This window comes from Podarcis erhardii (genome assembly GCF_964252035.2).
Source record: "Podarcis erhardii genome assembly, chromosome: 1".
Taxonomy (NCBI): domain Eukaryota; kingdom Metazoa; phylum Chordata; class Lepidosauria; order Squamata; family Lacertidae; genus Podarcis; species Podarcis erhardii.
In genome coordinates, this window is record NC_138497.1 from 50,776,997 (window position 1) to 50,796,008 (window position 19,012).

The 19,012-nt window shown below is 42.6% G+C and overlaps 2 protein-coding genes across 41 annotated transcripts in view; both read right to left on the bottom strand.

Annotated features, from left to right (window-relative positions):
• Positions 1-12,207, bottom strand: part of MADD (MAP kinase activating death domain) — an 83,051-nt gene extending 70,844 nt beyond the window's left edge. For 35 of the 36 annotated variants that reach the window (XM_081855428.1, XM_081855427.1, XM_081855421.1 and 32 more), the window contains exon 1: positions 12,085-12,207. The gene's annotated coding sequence lies outside the window, so the exon portion shown is untranslated. Of the gene's footprint in view, positions 1-11,837; positions 11,977-12,084 lie in introns of those variants that run through there. The other variant, XM_081855411.1, reaches the window with a different exon arrangement.
• A 403-nt stretch (positions 12,208-12,610) lies between these two features.
• NR1H3 (nuclear receptor subfamily 1 group H member 3) overlaps positions 12,611-19,012 on the bottom strand; it is a 33,615-nt gene continuing 27,213 nt past the window's right edge. For 4 of the 5 annotated variants that reach the window (XM_081856232.1, XM_081856235.1, XM_081856234.1 and 1 more), the window contains exons 8-10: positions 18,532-18,645; positions 16,999-17,093; positions 12,611-15,238 (exon numbers count right to left, since the gene is read on the bottom strand). In XM_081856232.1, the coding sequence (XP_081712358.1) occupies positions 15,092-15,238; positions 16,999-17,093; positions 18,532-18,645 (356 nt within the window). In that variant the 3' untranslated portion in view covers positions 12,611-15,091. The remainder of the gene's footprint in view (positions 15,239-16,998; positions 17,094-18,531; positions 18,646-19,012) is intronic. The other variant, XM_081856236.1, reaches the window with a different exon arrangement.

The window sequence follows — 19,012 nt, forward strand, 5'->3', positions numbered from 1 at the left end:
AGTTTGTTCTGGGTATAAGCTTTCATGTGCATGCACACTTCTTCAGCCAAGATCTAAGTTTTATCTGATAACAGTGCAGGAAGATTAGAACTGATCCAGAATTGATAGCTTAAGCACTTGCCAACAGAATTATTCCATTAAAGCATTACAAATTTTGCCACACAACCAATAAATAAAAAGCAGTCAACAGCATAGTAGAATGCCAATTTAGTGGCTGTTTGACTCTTGTTTATTCTTTCTTCCAGGATGGAAATCCTCATGGATAAAGCAGCAAGAATCATTTATGCTGTATGGGAAACTAATAAGTTTTCCTAAATTAATTCCACACTTCATAAAATAACCTTGTAAGAAATAGAATTAACAGGATCTCCAACAAATGTCAAACTATATAAAATTACTCAACTGGGCAGGGTTATATAAAATATTCATTTGCTTCTTTTACCCACTTTTGCCTCATTTTCTCCAGTAGTATTTCCTTTAAATATTATCTAAGAGTAAAGAATACTCCACAAATACTTGTTCTCCAACAGTTAAAGCTCTAATAGTAAATAAGCAAAAAGAATGTTAGGATCCATATACAGCACCACATAAACCAGATTAGCTACCCTCAGTTAATTTAACATGATGCTCATAGCATCATTGCATTACATTGCATTAATTCACAATCACAATTAGACAGAAGATGAATGGTGGAATTGTGGCTCAGCAAGGTTTTTTTAATATAATGGTTATGGAACCCTGAGGAGCTGCAGGGTGCTCCAGCCTCACATTCCTAAAGGAAGGTGCAGACCACCAACATATGCAGGCAGGGTTCATCTAGACAGGCCAGCTTATTAGCTGTGATTCTTGCATTGCAGGGGGTTGGACTCGATGAGCCCTTGGGCTCTTCCAAGTCTACAGTTCTATGATTCTGGCTGTCTGGTTAAGCACAGAAAATAGTAGAAGGGCAGGGGAAAACAACACAGTTGGGGAGTGGGATTGTTGTTCAAGCTCCCCACCCCCCAGTAACAGCAAGGTCAAATAAATAATATTTATTGTGTTGGTCCACAGACCATAGCAGAATAAAACAAGACACCAAGACTTCCATAAAAGTACAGGAGTTATCATTGTGATGGTGATGGACTCTACTTCATCAGAGGTTTTTAAACAGAGAGTTTGGATGGCCATCTGTCAAGGATTCTTTAGCTGTGATTCCTGAATTGCAGGAATCTCTGGGCTAGATTACCCTTGTGGGTCCTTTCCAAATCTACAGTTCTATGATTCTATGATTCAATCACACATGCTATGATTCTATTATTACTCCATGCAGTGAACTGCAATAATTTGTTTGGGCTTTCCTGCAGGAATCTTAAGTGAAACACTGGCCATTATCACAGGCAGAATACTAAGTGAAAGATCAGGATACTAATATTGCACATTTCACTGAATCATCCTACTAAATACACATGGCTAATTTCATGGCTATGTTCTACCTTCACTATCAAAGGCTCTGAGTACCAATTGCTGGGAATCACAAATGGGAAGGTTTTGTTTTTTAAGTGGGAAGAGTATTGTTGTAATTTAAGTCTTCCTTGAGGGCTTCCCATAGGTACCTTGATGACCCCATGATAACAGGATGGTGCACTAGTATGCACACTTTTTTAAAAAAGAAGTGTATACAGGCTCCAAAATTTCTATGCAATATGACAATGCAAAAATAGTTTGAAATCATATCAAATTTGTTACCTATTTTTGCTCACTTGTCCACTCCCTGAATTTTTACTTTTTCTTATTCTATTGAACATTTTAGATTGTCCTCATAAACTCATACAGTACATCTAATGTATTAGTGTCATTGTCAAGATTAAAGTTCCTGCATTTCAAGTACATTCAGGTTCTCTCCATTTGTTACATTTCTATTCAAAACCATCTGAATATTTCATTAGCATGCGATTTGCTGCCAACATTAAAGAATTATGAAAGATGTTAAGGAGTATGAAGGCAACATATTTTCCTCTAAGTTCCTTGCTATCTATTACTTTGTTTCCATAAATGTTGAAAAATATGCAATTAAGATTCTTTAGGAACATGTTCAAGGTTAAGTTGTCATAACACATTGCCAGTATTTCTTCTCACAGAGTGGATATGTCTCCACAGAATTTTATGTAAGAGAACTAAAATGATTCATCTACTGGGTGCTATAGAAATTGTTAGTTATATAACTGCATGCAGCATGTTCACATAATATATAGTCTGATATTTTATTATGCGTTTATCTTGTATCTAATACAGTGGTACCTCGGGTTACATACGCTTCAGGTTACATACGCTTCAGGTTGCAGACTCCACTAACCCAGAAATAGTGCTTCAGGTTAAGAACTTTGCTTCAGGATGAGAACAGAAATCATGCTGTGGCGGCAGCGGGAGGCCCCATTAGCTAAAGTGGTGCTTCAGGTTAAGAACAGTTTCAGGTTAAGAACGGACCTCCGGAACAAATTAAGTACTTAACCTGTGGTACCACTGTAATGAAGAGGTAACAGCTCTAGATACACTAAAATGACTGTGTCTAAAAAAATTGGTCATGGACCCAATCAGAAAGGAGGTGAATCTTGACCTAAACTTAAGTGGTGCCCAGGATCTGATGCTAGATGTTAAGTTAAATCAATTTGGAACAGTTTCCATACACCTATCAAATTCAACATATGTGAAAGTAAACATCTGCCAAGAAAGTTCAGCTGTCACATTTGACTTCAAAAGAGGAAATTTCTATTTAAATGATGAGATTGGTAGAACCAAATAATCATAGAATTGTAAAGTTGGAAGGGACCCTGAGGAACATCTGGGTCTACCCCCCCTGCAATGCAGGAATATGCCGCTGTCCCATGCAGGAAACAAACCTGCAACCCTGGTATCAGCACCACACTCTAACCAACTGAGCTAAGGCCTATATACAGTGGTGCCCCGCAAGACGAACGCCTCGCAAGACGGAAAACCCGCTAGACGAAAGGGTTTTCCGTTTTGGAGGCGCTTCGCAAAACGAATTTCCCTATGGGCTTCCTTCGCAAGACAAAAGCCCATAGGGAAATCTCCGGGACAGCGGGGAAGCGCAGCGTGTCTTCCCCACTGTCCTCGGACCTCCTCCAAAGGCTGGCGGTGGGGTGGAGAGACCTCCTCCCACCGCCAGCCTTCGGAAGGCTGCTGAGAAGGCTCGCGGTGGGGCGGAGAGACCTCCTCCCGCCACCAGCCTTTGGAAGGCTGCTGAGAAGGCTCGCGGTGGGGCGGAGAGACCTTCTCCCCGCGCCAGCCTTGGGATGGCTGCTCCGAAGGCTGGCGGTGGGGCGGAGAGACCTTCTCCACGCGCCAGCCTTGGGATGGCTGCTCCGAAGGCTGGCAGTGGGGCGGAGAGACCTTCTCCCCGCGCCAGCCTTCGGATGGCTGTCCTGAAGACTTGCGGTGGGAGGAGGGTTTTCCTTCCCACCGCCAACTTTCAGAATGCTGTTCTGAATGTTGGCGTGGGGAGGAAAAACCCTCCTCCCACAGCAAGCCCCGGGAACAGAGGAGAAGCGCTGCACGCCTTCCCCTCTGTTCCCGTACCTGTCCTGAAGGCTTGCGGTGGGGAGAAAAGCCCTTCTCCGCACCGCCAGCCTGGCAAGCGGTCTCCACAGGAACGCATTAATTGATTTTCAATGCATTCCTATGGGAAACCGTGCTTCGCAAGACGAAAAACTCGCAAGAAGAAAAAACTTGCGGAACGAATTAATTTCGTCTTGCGAGGCACCACTGTAGTTATATGTCTAATACAAGTATAACAATGAAAGAAATGAATTGTTTATGCATAAAGTTTTATCCTGCTTTTTCATGTCTTTCTAAATATCCAAAGCATATTGCATAAAATATATAAGCACACTCATAAAATTATTATTATTATTATTATTATTATTATTATTATTATTATTATTATATTTCTTTATATCCTACCTTTTCCCCCAACAAGGACTTAAGGTAACTTACAGCTGAAATAGAATACATAGCAATCACTAAAAATAAAAACAAAAACATTTAGAGTGTGTGTGTGTGTGTGTGTGAGAGAGAGAGAGAGAGAGAGAGAGAGAGAGATATTAAAACATACAGATCATTACAAAAGTATTACAGTACCAGACCTTTCCTTAAAAACAATCAGTTCCCAAAAGCCTGTTGGAACAAGAAATTATTCATCTGCCAGCAAAAGGCCAACAAAGAGGAACCAGTTTAATTTCTCTAGGAAGAGAGTTTCAAAGTCTGGAAGCAGCCACTGAGAAGGCCCATCCAAAAGAAAAATCACACTATAAATTGTTTCAAAATCTCATTTGTAATGAGGATGCAAGCTATTTCATAAAACCCTGAAAAAATAGAAAGGTCTTAATATTTTCCCCTAAATGTTAAGCTGAAAGGAGAGTTCAAAAATAAGACACCATGACTGAAAAGGACCAGCTCTATTCCCTTCAGATTCCATCCAATGCTTCGGTGAAAACTAAAGTAGGATGTGGCCTGTGCATAGATGGCAGAATAAAAAAGGCTAGTGTCTTCAACATGGCCCATTAGACTAATAGTAACCAGCACAATTAGTTAATACTGGTACTATATGCTCTCTCTACTACTGTTTCCCTTATCCTTGAAAGGAATTGAGCTGCTGCATTCTACACAAGCTGAAGCTCTGAAGACTTTTCAACAGCAGCTTTATACACAATTCACTGCAAAAATAAATGACAAATGCATTAATTACATGAGCCCTAGGCTGCTTCCATGTTGAGCAGCTACCATGAAACAGCTATACTTTGTTCACTTACTTTATGTACGACACCTACATTACACAGTAAACAAAATACCCTCCTCCCATGCTTTCCCTGTTCAGCTTCTGCTACCCACCCCTCAGAAATGTATTATGTTTTAAAAGTTGCACAATTTTCTGAGGTGTAGCTGACCCATAGCACAGCCATTCCAGCATAACTGGCTGATAATGGCCTGCATATAATGTGTTCTAGCCATTTTCTTCTTTATAGTCTGTATCTCCTCTGTAGGAATTCTCACTATCTTGTCAACCCTTCTCTTCCAAATAGCATTACCTTTACAGTCGTACCTTGGTTTTTGAACAGAATGTGTTCTGGAAGTCCATTTGACGTTTGGAACGTTTGGAAACCAAGGCGCGGAAGCCGTGCCGGATGTTCGGCTTCCAAGGTAAAGTTCACAAACTGGAACACCTACTTCTGTGTTTGTGGCGTTGTTCCTAGTTGTTCGTGAACTAAGCTGTTCGAAAACCAAGGTACGACTGTATTGCAGTGAGGTGGGTAGAACTGATCTGGAGAGAAGGAAGGAGTATTTAACCCTTCCCACATATACTATCAAATCACTGAAAATCCCCCCCCCCCACACACACACACACATTTGGAACTAGAGACAAGGGAACTGATCACTTGGCTATGTAATTTGTATCCCAGAAGTATGAATGCAGCTTAAGGCAAAACAACAAAAACTGGGTGTAGATAGATCATCTGTGTTTGAAACACAGCAGCCAGTGTTGTGAGATGGCACTGTGGAGCTGCCCTGACTCCAGAATCACTGTAGTTTACCTGGAAGGGGTTGGGAAGCAATGAGTTCAGGGCTATGCAGATGCCCCTGTAAGAGTGCCAAATTGGCTTCACCAGTACAGATTTTGTAATGCAGACTTTGTAGTTATCTGCCAATTTGTTGGCCTGCATTTATGTAAGCACTGAAGCTGCATAGAAATAATTTATAAACTACACCTGATTGTAGCCAAAAGGCTGAGAAGCAATCTTCATTTTTTTCATTTGGCAAGTATGTATGTGAATTCTTTAGTTTAAGCAAATGCCTACTTACACAGAAAATACTGTACAGTGGAACCTCGGGTTACACTGACAAACTGGAACGTGTCCAGAGGAGGGCAACCAAAATGGTCAAAGGCCTGGAAACGATGCCTTATGAAGAACGGCTAAGGGAGCTGGGCATGTTTAGCCTGGAGAAGAGGAGGTTAAGGGGTGATATGATAGCCATGTTCAAATATATAAAAGGATGTCACATAGAGGAGGGAGAAAGGTTGTTTTCTGCTGCTCCAGAGAAGCGGACACGGAGCAATGGTTCCAAACTACAAGAAAAAAGATTCCACCTAAACATTAGGAAGAACTTCCTGACAGTAAGAGCTGTTCGACAGTGGAATTTGCTGCCAAGGTGTGTGGTGGAGTCTCCTTCTTTGGAGGTCTTTAAGCAGAGGCTTGACAACCATATGTCAGGAGTGCTCTGATGGTGTTTCCTGCTTGGCAGGGGGTTGGACTCGATGGCCCTTGTGGTCTCTTCCAACTCTATGATTCTATGATTCTATGATTCTACGTACCGTCCTCCTTACGAACGCTTCGGGTAACAAGCTCCGCTAACCCGGAAGTAGATGTTCCTGGTAGCAAACTTTGCCCCGAGTTGCGAATGGAAGTCGTGCGGCAGTAGAAGCAGGAGGCCCCATTAGCGAAAGCGCACCTCAGGTTAACAACAGCTTTGGGTTAAGAATGGACCTCCGGAATGAATTAAGTTCGTAAACAGAGGTACCACTGTAATTGTTTTTTTGCCTTCTCCTGCTGGGTCTGATGTTACATATGATTTAGTGTTTTGCTTTTTTCAATATTTTGCTTTATGTTTAAGTAATTTTTGTCATAAGCTATAGTAACAGTAATATATTATTTATACCCCACCCAAATTTTAATAAAAACTTAGCAAACAAGAAGAAATTTTATAAAAGCAGCTGAATACCAAAAATATTTAATAAAAGTATGATGGGGGAGGGGGGAAACTGTTTTCTTTATGTACAAATATACATAGCATTTTTCTTCAAAGTACTGGGAATCAAGAGATTAGCCTATTCAAACTTGTAACCAAAGAGAAAAGGGAAAATACTATGTAAAACAGATAAAACATCACTTTTTAATTACATCTCCGAGAAGACGAATCAATCATAATACATTGGAGTTATTTTCTCAGTTTTGCCTTGCTATTCTGACATTTCCCCACTGAAGAAGAAGAAAAATGCCTATAGTAGGAACTTAACATATGTGACAAAGTTTATTTAATTAGAAACCCGCAAAGACACAACCAGGAACTGTTTGCATGAGTCAAAACCATACCATTTTGAATATATACAAATGTTCCAAATAAATATTAGTAAAGTACAAAACAGTTTGGAAATGTCCAAGCATACCCCATACTTGGGATTCATGGCAGCCATGTGTACGCCAAGCTTGTTTATCCTTGTACTGTTTATGCTTGTCTGTTTCTCTACCCCATGGCTCTACAGAAATCACATTTTAGATACTGCGACAGACATTTTCTACCTGATTTGTAAGGTAGGTTTGTGCATTTCTCTATGTGATTTATCTAAGCTTTGTGCAATTCCTCATGACATTAATATAACATATTTACATAGAATATAACCTATAAAACATACATATGATGAAAACAACTGCCAGCTGGACTAGGGAAATAAACTAATGCCAACAAAACTTTTTTAGCTGCAGTGGGTGGGGAGATAGGTTTCCTGATACAGAATGGTAGTTGCTGTATAAATGCAGATCTGTTATTATTAGGCTGCAGAGAAACTAAGGTGTGGATGGCCAGATACTGAAGTGGGCCAAGTGCTCTGATCCAACAACACAGTGCATATTTGTACAATAGTATAGACAATCCATGAAAAGCCACTCCTAAGCTACTTATTACCTTATCCTTATAAATTCCACCAATGAATTCCTTTATTAGAATGAAGTCACATACACACACCATTAACAAATCATTAATTACGGTATACATTAAATGCCTGTTACTAGTTCCAGGTAGTAACGGAAGCATTGATACAACTTCTCTACTAACAAAGGTAACAAAGGTGATTTAGAATATGTCAACCACTCTACAAAGTATTGAGAACATAAGTATTAACACCTGACTACCCTGGAAAATCATCATATCATATCTGACTCTGGTTTATATATTTTATCATAAATAAATATCACTTGATGTTTTTCAATGATTGGTATTATTTTATAATGAATTTTAGGTGGCATAATCAAAATAAATTATTCATTTTGAATTATCATAATATGTATTACACTGCTTATTGTAATAATAATAATAATAATATTTTTTTATTTATACCCCGCCCTCCCCAGCCAAGGCCGGGCTCAGAGCGGCTTACAAGCAATAATAAAAACAAGATGAATGATTACAGCTTAAAAACAAAAATAAAATACAACATTAAAATAATGGAACATTAAAATATTAAAATGTAGCCTCATCGCAGGAGGAGAAGGAAAAGAAAAAAAAAGAGAGGGAGGGAGGGAATCAAATTGGCTCCAAGCCAAAGGCCAGGTGGAACAACTCTGTCTTACAGGCCCTGCGGAAAGAAATCAGATCCTGCAGGGCCCGGGTCTCATGAGGCAGAGCGTTCCACCAGGCCCTGGCTCTGGTTGAAGCCAATCTAACTTCCTTAGGGCCAGAGACCACTAGGGTGTTGTTATTTATGGACCTTGAGGCTCTCCATGGGGCATACCAGGAGAGGCGGTCCTGTAGGTATGAGGGTCCTAGGCCGTGAAGGGCTTTAAAGGTCAAAAGCAGCACCTTAAATCTGACCCTGTACTCCACCGGGAGCCAGGACAGCTGGAAAAGCACTGGGTGAATATGCTCCCATGGCAGAGACCCCGTGAGGAGCCTCGCTGCAGCATTCTGTACCCGCTAGAGTTTCTGGGACAGCTTCAAGGGCAGCCCCACGTAGAGCGAATTACAGTAGTCAAGCCTGGAGATGACCATCGCATGGATCACTGTGGCCAAGTCGGAGCGGGAAAGGTAAGGGACCAACTGCTTGATGCGGCGAAGGTGGAAAAATGTCGCCTTAGCTGTTGCTGTAACCTGCGCCTCCATGGAAAGGGAGTGGTCAAGGATTACACCCAAACTCTTAACGGAAGGCAATGGCACTAATTGGGCCCCCGCAAGAGAAGGGAGTTGGTCCCTCATCCCCATACCATCCGGACCTAGTAATGAGGTATTGATAGGTAGTTTTATGGTTGCATTGCAAGCCACATTTTTGGGATGCATTTATGTGGGAAACTGGCATACAAACTGAACTAATAAGAATGTTAGTGTAAGTGCTGGGCTCCAGTGCTAGCCATTAATTCTTGCAGGCAGAATTCAGGTTTTTATTTTGTCCTTCTATACCTTAAATTACTCTCAGTCCAGTGCTCTAGCAAGGGCATCTATAGGAATTTTCTCAGCAACTGTCCAACAGCCATAGAACTTCTCTTCGAGACTCACAAAAGCCTAAGGATCCTAGATTATTTTCACATAGCACACTAAAAGGTGTACTTGAGGTTTTCAAGTATTATTTCTTTCACAGGAGACAAAGAACAACCATTTAAGCTTCTTGTATGAAAGTCAAATACAAATCACTTTAGGCAGTAATCCATGTTGGTTTTTAATGTTTGTTTGTAATTGGTTTAAAAGGATAAAATGAGAATTCCCCAGATGCCTAGATGCAAGATTGGGGTAAATACTCTCTTGGTGAAAGAGCTCCAGCAGATATTGAAAATGACAAAACATGCAGCAAAGCAAAGCAGTAAGCTCCACTGAATTCAATAAAGCTTGCTTCCCAGTAGACATGTTGAGGATTGTGCTGTTAGAATGTTTTTGACACATGACCGAAGTCTCAGAATATTTTTACATACTACAGGGCCTCTTGGTGAACTATTTTACATACACAATAAACACTTAATACAAATTTTAAAAATTGAATATTTTAACCAGTGTTGCATTTTGCATTTGTGTTACAATTACAAAAACTACCAAGGCTCACATGTGAACATGTCCTTAAGCCAGTAGGGGATAGAGTTTTGTCTGCTCTGGCCTGTCTTTCACAAATGCTGTCATTCACTTTATGTCGAGTAGACAGATGGGACAGAAATCTAAATAAATATGCTTTAAAGATCTCAGCAACATCAGCAAGCAAATCCTTGGCAGAATTTCCTATCAACATTCCCATCGTGTTTAATATACAGCCTAAATGTATTTGTTTTCAAGAACACACAAACATTTTATCATACAAAAGGAGACACTTGATGGGGGTGCATTATTCTGATCAGAATTAAGTGAATGGCTCCATCAGATATGGATAACTAAAGACAATAACTATTCACTGTACATAAGAAACACATAAATAACATGCTGTGTAAGGGGGGAAATGCCAACTAGATTGTTCTGATGAGTTCCTTGCTTCTGCAAAGAAACCATGAAGAATGGACAGTTTCTGCCACCTCCAAGGCATCACACCTAGTGATGATCAGATCCTAACAGATAAATGGTATTCTTAAATTAAATTTGATCCTATTTTATATTGTTTTGATTGATCTACAGTATGTTACTTTTATTGTGTATTTCTTTTGTAATATGTGTTAATGTTGTTCACCACTTTGGGGTGCTTTGGGCCCAAAAGCATTGCAGAAATGATCACCAGAAAAATGAAATCTATCTGAGGAGCTCATGTGTACAGAATAGATGCTACTCTATTAGTTGAACTTACAATGTGTCACCACACAACCCTTCATTCTTGAAAGCACACATTCTCCCCTTTCAGATTGTTTCAACACTGAGAGGCCAGCTGCTTCAAAAACCACAGTCCCTTAATAGATGCTGTAATTTTCCAGCTGGCCAAACTCGACCCCCAAAAATGCAAGTCAGAAGCAAGCAAGATCGATCTCCCAACACCTTATTTTGCAAGGCACAGACGGCAAAGACAGACTCTTCATTTCCGTGTGGAATGTAAGCCGACCCCCGCGGCCTTGGGGACGACATACGACCCCTCCGCGGGTGTTGTTGGGCCGAAGAATATCTCGGCTGAGTTGGTCACAGCAACGAGAGCCGCAAACTGCATTTTATCTCTTCCCTCTATCTCTCTCTCTCTCGTGACCTTGGACAAGCATCCACCCGGAGCGAGTCCAGAAGAGCAGCTGCAACCGTATCGCATCCCCCAAGGACAGGAGAGATGGATCCACAGAGCAAGGACGGGGCATCTTCGCGTTGCAAGCTCAGCCCAGAGGAGGGATGAGAGGGGGGCGTAAGCCACACAAATCACACCAACATCAGGCAGTCGCCCTCCTAAACCCATCTATACGCACATAAACACACACCTACAGGGTTTTTGTGTGTGTACACACACACACACACACACACACACACACACACAGTACACACATACAGTGGTACCTCAGGTTAAGTACTTAATTCGTTCTGAAGGTCCGTTCTTAACCTGAAACTGTTCTTAACCTGAAGCACCACGTTAGCTAATGGGCCTCCCGCTGCTGCCGCGCCGCCGGAGCACGATTTCTGTTCTCATCCTGAAGCAAAGTTCTTAACCCGAGGTAATATTTCTGGGTTAGCGGAGTCTGTAACCAGAAGCGTCTGTAACCTGAAGCGTATGTAACCCGAGGTACCACTGTACACTGCTCCAGTACCTGCCCTCCTAAACCCATTTATACGCGCATAAACACACACAGGCACAGTACCTGCTGCATCCCGCTAATGCCCCTTAAGCTTTATCCCCTTATCCCTCCCTGCCCCCCCCGGCAGCTCCCCTCGCCCCTCCCCATGCGGCTGCGCCTCATCCAGCGCCTGCCAATACTTCTCTTCCCCCCCCCCACACACCACCTTCTCTGCGTCAGCCGTCGGCACCCCCCGCCCGAACGCCTTTCCGTTCCGAGCCCCCCAGCTTTGCCTGCTGCCCTCCAACACCCGCGCACTCCTCCGTCCTCCCCTCCCGGCCCACGCGAGCTCCGCGCGCCCACCTGCTCTCCACCGAGCAGCCCCTCAGCCCAGGCGCCCCTGGCTGCGTATCCCGCCGCCGCCGCCGCCGCCTCAGCCAGCAGGTCCGGTTCTCTCTTCGCCGCCGCCCCGACGCAAGCGAGCGCGCCTCCTCTGCCTTCCCCACAAACCCTCGCCGCCTCTCAGCCCCGCATATGTCACAGACAGGAGGCCGGGCGGCGCCCCATTATCCGCTTCCCAGCCGTTAGCGCGAGGCCTGCTCGCCTTTACCTGTCAGACGAGGCCGCCTCCTCCTCGTCGCGCACCGCGCAGCTCAGCTCAGCCTCAGCCTAAAAGCCGCCTGGCTCCAGTTCCGCATCAACAGCCCGGGGAGGAGCGAACCAACAAGCCGGAGGAGGGCGGGGAGCGGGAGGTGGGAGGTGGGAGAGCCAAACCATTCAGCCGCTCGCAGGGGGAGGGCGGGGCGGAACGCAACCAGGGAAAGCGGCGCGAGAACCGAAAGCGGCGGGAAGAGGCGCTGCGGAGTCGCTCGCTGCTGAGGGCCTTGAGAGCGCCGGGGCCCCCGGCCGGGCCCTGCAGGAGGGGGTCGAAAAGCGGGCCGGAGCCGCGTTAAACGACAAACTCCCCCCCCCACGCCACTATGTGGGACATGGGCTGTTAAAAGAGGCGTTATAATGAGCACGAGCAGGGCAACCAAAGAACCATTTCAATCCGAAGGAGATGCCACTTGTTCTCCTCCCCCCCCCCCCAAAAGCACAAACCCGCTACCCAAAGATGTGCACATTTAACAATGGTCGTTTACTAACAGTGAATATTATGTATTAGTTTTAATTTTTTGCATAAACATTAGCATTTTAAAAACAGTCAAAAATACAGAATTAAACGTAAAGGATATTGCAACAGCAAAGTTATATATATAAAAAACAGATTTTACAAATTGTTACAAGTGCTTTATAGAGTGAGTGAAGGCCAGTGGAAAGAGACCAACCTCAAGTGCAAAACAGACACAAGGCCGACACCATAGGTATGGCACTTGCTACAGTCAACAATCACATTGGTTCATGGGCCCAGGCTCTTAGGATGGTTGCAGGGCAAGCAATTTAAATCCCAACAAAGGAAGCGCATACTACTGCAGTGCCAGGGAATCGCAGATTTATTTCCCGGCATCAATTTGTTTCTTCTAGGAAACAGAAGGATGGGTGTTTTTCTTCAAGTAAGTTAATCCTCTATGCAAACTTAGGTATGCTTAAGCACATTGATTGGGTGTGCCTAACTCTGCATAGGACCAGGCTGAAAACATTCAACTACCATATTTATAATGGGTATCAACCTTAAAGGAAAGTCCTTAGATAAAAACTTGACATGTTCAAAGACAAGAAGGAAGGATTATAAACATACACCTCAAAATAGATTCAGGCCCCTTTCTTTTTACAGCGTAAACTTGGATCACACATGCAAACTTATTTTTCTTCCTGAAGATATCTTATGGCAGCAGAGGAAAATATTGTTTTGTAAGACAGATTTGGAGTGAAGAACCAGGTCGGAGGGGAGAAAGTTCTTAACTCTTTGAATACCTGCCATTTTTTGCTGCAACAGTTCTCCATTTGCTTTTCTTTCCACATGGGGTCCAAATGCATACGTAATTTACCCTTATAAACATTATGTCTGGAACTCTATAGAGGAAATGGCTGGTAGGGAGGGGAGTTGCAGCTGAAAATCAGTGGGAAGGATAAGGGTTAAACACCACTCTACCAATTCTGTTCCAAATTGCCTGTTTCAAAGTGTCTCTTCTCTTAGAAAAATAGACATCAGTACCCACATTACACAGATACCCAAGTAATGTTTGATACTATTACAACATACATACACACCCACTGTAAGCTCATACAAATAGCTCAAAATACAAGGACAGGGAACATTCTTGATCTCTGGAGTCTAGGCATAGAGATACCTTCCCATGCAGATCTTTCCTGTCCACATGACTGAAGGAGTAGTACAAGACATGACAGAACATACAGCTGGCATCCCGAGCTAACCACACAAATCTCTTGGATTTGTGTCCTTGGAATGTTCCTCTGATCCACCTGGCACAATATGCATTCCCCGCAAGCCAAAAAATAATGAACTAGGCATGTTCATATGGACACAACCTTCTACGAAATCATTTGTCATGTTTTCATGTTTATGAAACCCAAAAGGAATACAGGTGCAACAAAGGGTATCTACACAGAAACAGTATGGCAAGGGACAGCACTGATCTCCACTATGCCAAGACCATGCCTGACTGTGGGCAAGAGGGTTGATAGTTATAAAGCAAGCATGCTGCTCAGTGCAGATTCTACAGGTAAGATGTGTCCCATGTTGAAGCTGTGCTAATCTGCAAGTTCACAAACTTTATAAGGGCCACTTCACAGATTGCTCATTGAGACTGCAGTCCTATGTGTAATCAAGTGAATGCAAGCCACACTGAACTCAGCAGGACTTACTTTTTAGTATCCATATAAAGGATGGGGCTGCACAAATGCATGTTGTGTGTACATGTGATGTACACCTTCACATTAGAAGCAGCTGCATAGCAGGGATTGGTTACTGGGCCTGGCTCCCTGTGCATTTTTGATATACACATGAATGGCCCTAAAATACCAGTGGTGGTATTTGAGGGGCGGGGATGGGAGTTGGGAAAGGAAATATCACTGAGTTTTCTTATGATACAGCTACCCTTCCAGCCTTCAGAGCCCCTTTGAAAAAGTCAACAAAATTGCATTATGGTTACAGGTTTCTGAGGGGGGGAAATCTGTCAAGAACCAAAAACTACTCGAGATTGCCAGAAACATCTATGAATGAGAAAATGTATTTAGAATATTCAGTCCAGACAACTCCCAGTAAACTAAACAAACTGGATACATAATGGGGGCATGCCTCTGAAACCCTGAGGGGGTGTGGGTGGGTGTGGGTGTGTATGACAGGTCCTTGAAATTAAACACAGGATAAGTGCCTGAAGAAGGAGAGCCACTGGAGAAATTATTAGGGTGGGTTCGTCATCTCTACTACGTTGAGGTGTTTCAGTTGTTCCATTTCTGGAAGGCATTAAAATCAAAGGCTCAAGCATTAACTGGTCCATCTCAATTGCCTTCTGCATTGTTTCAGAACAAAGAAACCACAAGACCATAGCCCTCTGCACTGAGCTCCAGTGTTTTGGAGAGGGGAGGACAGCTTCTGGTTAGCAACAGTCAAGGATGGGGTTGCTTCAGCTAGCTGGTGCACGGGGACAGTGCAGTCATTCATTGACATCCCAGATCTCTGAAAGAAGGGGTGGCAGCTTCTTGTCCTGTAGCCGAAGAGCAAACACCTGTTCAGAATGGACGCTACTTAGAGTCCGAAGACTGACCAGTTTCATTAACATCCGTGGGAACATTAGATGATCCTGCAAGGTCATATGCAAAAGGACAATGGTATCAGTCAGAGCCAAAATTCTACTTCAGTCTCAGCTTCTCATCAGCAAAGCAGGACTACTAATGACTTGCTCCCATGGTAATAATACTTCAAGGCATTTTAGATATCAGCGTAATTAATAATGTTAAATCTAAGCCTATGCCAATCAGTTCAATTGTAAAATGACTCGGCAACCTCATAGATTGCAATGCACTGTGCCAAAGAACCCCAAGCTCCTTGCTCAGAACAAATTATGCAAATCATGGACATTTGCATGAACTGCTTTGCACTCTTTGCATAATGAATTTAAATCTTAGTATTTGGGTTTGGGGTTTTTTGGGGGGGAGGGGGAAATGGTACCATCAAGAACTGGGGAGTTAAATGACAAAGCAAAAATCAAAGGACTACAGGGCAGAAAGCTGAGAATATAGAACTAGGAGCAATTATATTGTGTACTAGGAGACTTGGACAAGAAACAGTATTATGTTCTGTGCGCTAAAAATCCTGTTCAAGACTTGCGTTAGCTTCCAGACCTTCAAGCAGCACATTTCAATCAATTCTCTCTCCCCATCCTCCAGCAACTACAGTTCAGAATCAGAATTGTATTATCTCCCGAAACAAGAATGTCTAACTTGTGGACCTTCCAGATGTTGTTGGATGCCCATGAGCCCATGTCAGCATGGTCAATAGCCAAGAATGATGGGAATTTTAGTCCAGCAACATCTGGAAGGCCACTGCACCCCTGGCCTAAAAGACAGTTGGACAGCTCCACATAGGGAAGGTTCCCCAAGATCTTGAGGAGCTGTTGACAGTGCTAGCAAACGTAACTGACTATAGGTAGTTCCATATAAACAGGAAGCAGATAGAGGTTGTACAAGGCTACATAATGTATATAGGATTGCCCATCTCTACAGGAGTCTAAGCTGTCACAGAATGTGCAGTAGCTGCATCTCCTAATCTACAGTTCCTTTAGGCCACCTTCATTTTCTGCACATGTAAAGATTAACTTGTTATAGAAAGCAGAAGCATATGAAAAGGCAGAGGGCCTTCTTGGCAGTGGAGCCTGCCCTGTGGAGCGCCCTTCCATCAGATGTCAAGGAAATAAACAACCATCTGACTTTTAGAAGACATCTGAAGGCAGCTCTGTTTAGGGAAGTTTTTAATATTTGATGTTTTATTGTGTTTTTAGTATTCTATTGGGAGTCGCCCAGAGTGGCTGGGGAAACCCAACCAGATTGGTAGGGTATAAATAATTATTGATGAGGAGGAGGTGGCTTACTGTGACAATGGAGCTGAAAGCATCTCCAGTACATATTTGCTTTCTGTCCTCAAGCTCTTAAAGAAAGGGGAACTCTTTGAGTAAGCCCCTATCAGAGCTGTAATGTTTGCCCCGTCTCTGTTTCTTTTAATAAATATTAGATAGCAGGAAAGGAATAGCAATAGCAGTACTACATACAGAAAGTCACAGGTGTAATGCTTGGCATCTCCAGATAAAAGGATTTCAGCTAACAGGGCTGGGAAAGATGTTTGCCTGTGAGTTTGCAGAGCAGCTGCTAGTCAGAGTATTATTATTATTATTATTATTATTACTGAATTAGACAAACAATGGTCTGATTCACGATAAGACAGATTCCTATGCAAACAGAATCATTTGGACAACTTTAAAAAAACCCGAGTACTTTAATCACAATATTATTCTGCACACATATTTTTAGCAATACAATCATTCTCAGAACTCAGCCAGACACTTACGTTTGGTCTGTGGATGCAAATGTAAGAATGAAGGGCTTCTACGTAGGTATGCTGCAACCTTTCCACCAGGGTCTGGTCTTGAACGTTTGGCCGGTCTGCCAATAAGCAAGACAAAAGGTTCATAGGCAGCTGAATGCAGACTAGTCAGACTGAGGCTAAAATCCAAATACTCAAATCCACCAAGCCCCTTCCCAAAGTCCGGCTCCACAGCTGTCCATGCGCCCTACAGCTTAGACATGCACAGGCTCCTGTCACGTGAACCATTTTCTCACACCTGCTGGGTTTTATTCATGTTCATTAAGAACAAGTATTTAACTCCCACCAGTGTCAATGGAAGAAGCAAATGTTGTGAGCTAGGCTGCCTCTACCTTATAAGGTTATTGTTGTTGTAGCAGCAAGTTTTATTTCATCGTAACGAAACTAAAATATCAATAGAAAATAAAACCCAAGAGCTGAAAAGATTGAGATAATATATATGAAGGACTTTGAACACTCTGAAGTTCAGTGAAACATGGAGAGGGGGGCTCTGACCCTCCAGATGTTTTTGGATCATAACTCTCATCGGTTTTGACTAATGGCCATGGAGCTATGGGGTTGAAGGGAAATGTAGTTTGGCACCATCTGCACGGCCAAAGGTTGCCTAACCCTGCTTTAAATTATGTTTAACAATGAGGAGAACTGCTGAGCTTTGGTTAGATTTTTTTTAAAAAAATTGCTTGCAGCAATACTTTTCTCTGTATCAAAGCATCCAGAAAACAAAACAGGAGAAGCAATTTCACTGTGACATCCTCACCCAACTCATATATTTCCATACACCTTCACACAGCTGGGGCTTAGGTGTTTGGGTCTTGGGGGTGGGCACAGAATCAATGGGCCAAATTCTGTAACTCCAAAAAGTGAACCAAAGCTAAGCCACTTCACACATCCATGTCAAGATGACTTACTTCCCTGCCCTCACCATGATATAGGACAAGAGTCACCAGCATAGTTCCCTCCAAATGCCGTTGGACTACAACTCCCATGAGCCAGTGATCAGCAGCTATGGGAGTTATAATTCAACAACATCTGGAGGCTATTTCACTAGATACCCAAGAAATAGGAATACTCCCAAGCCATAAAGTGATTACTATGTCTTCCACACTCCCTATATTTCATCAGAGGCTTTACGAGCATCTTTTACTTCTCAACCCTCTTTCAGGAACAGATGTATAGTCCCCATGAGAACAATTATATTAAGTGGGTTGTTTTTCTATCATATCGTCACAGTGGACTCTTTCTTGAGTTACTCCTGCTCTCGGAGACTCAGGAGGTTGACAAGTTATATATGTCAAGACTTCCATCTGGTTCTCAGTATGTTTCAAAGACAGATGATCCAGAACATTAATTCACAGCACAAATTCTCCTTCAGCATCATCATTAGAATCTTATTCTATGCTATATCTATGTGTTTCTTCGTAAGAAAATGGTATTAAGCTCCCATATACAAACTCTTATTTTTTTTGATTCAGCAACATGAGCTCCCAAGTTTATTACCTGCAGAAAAAATGCTGATAGCAATTAAAAGTGCATATTCAGCATCATTGAGTTGCAGTTCATTCATTCCCTTTGAAAATCCAAAGATGGGATTGATGAACTCAAACTGAAGGCCTGGGGGGAAAAGACAGCAAGGAGGAAGTTAAAAGTCGACATTGCTTTAATGTAATGCAAAAAAAATGTTTAAAAAAATTGAAGGCATTTTGAATCTTAATGGTGCTCTATTATTTCCCATGTTTTTGTTCAGTAGTTGCTACCTTATATTCCTGACACTGTGACACTAGTTCCAGTTAGAATAACTGTAAAAGCTAGCCAGTCCTGCTTAATTTTAATTTTAGTAGAGTCATAGAATTGTAGAGTTGGAACGGACCCAAGAGTCATGTAGTCTAACCCCCAAGTGGTTCTCCATCCCATTTGAAACCATACCAGACCCCGCTTCGCTTTGCAAATGTGCTAACGGTTTTATTGCTGTACCACTAGG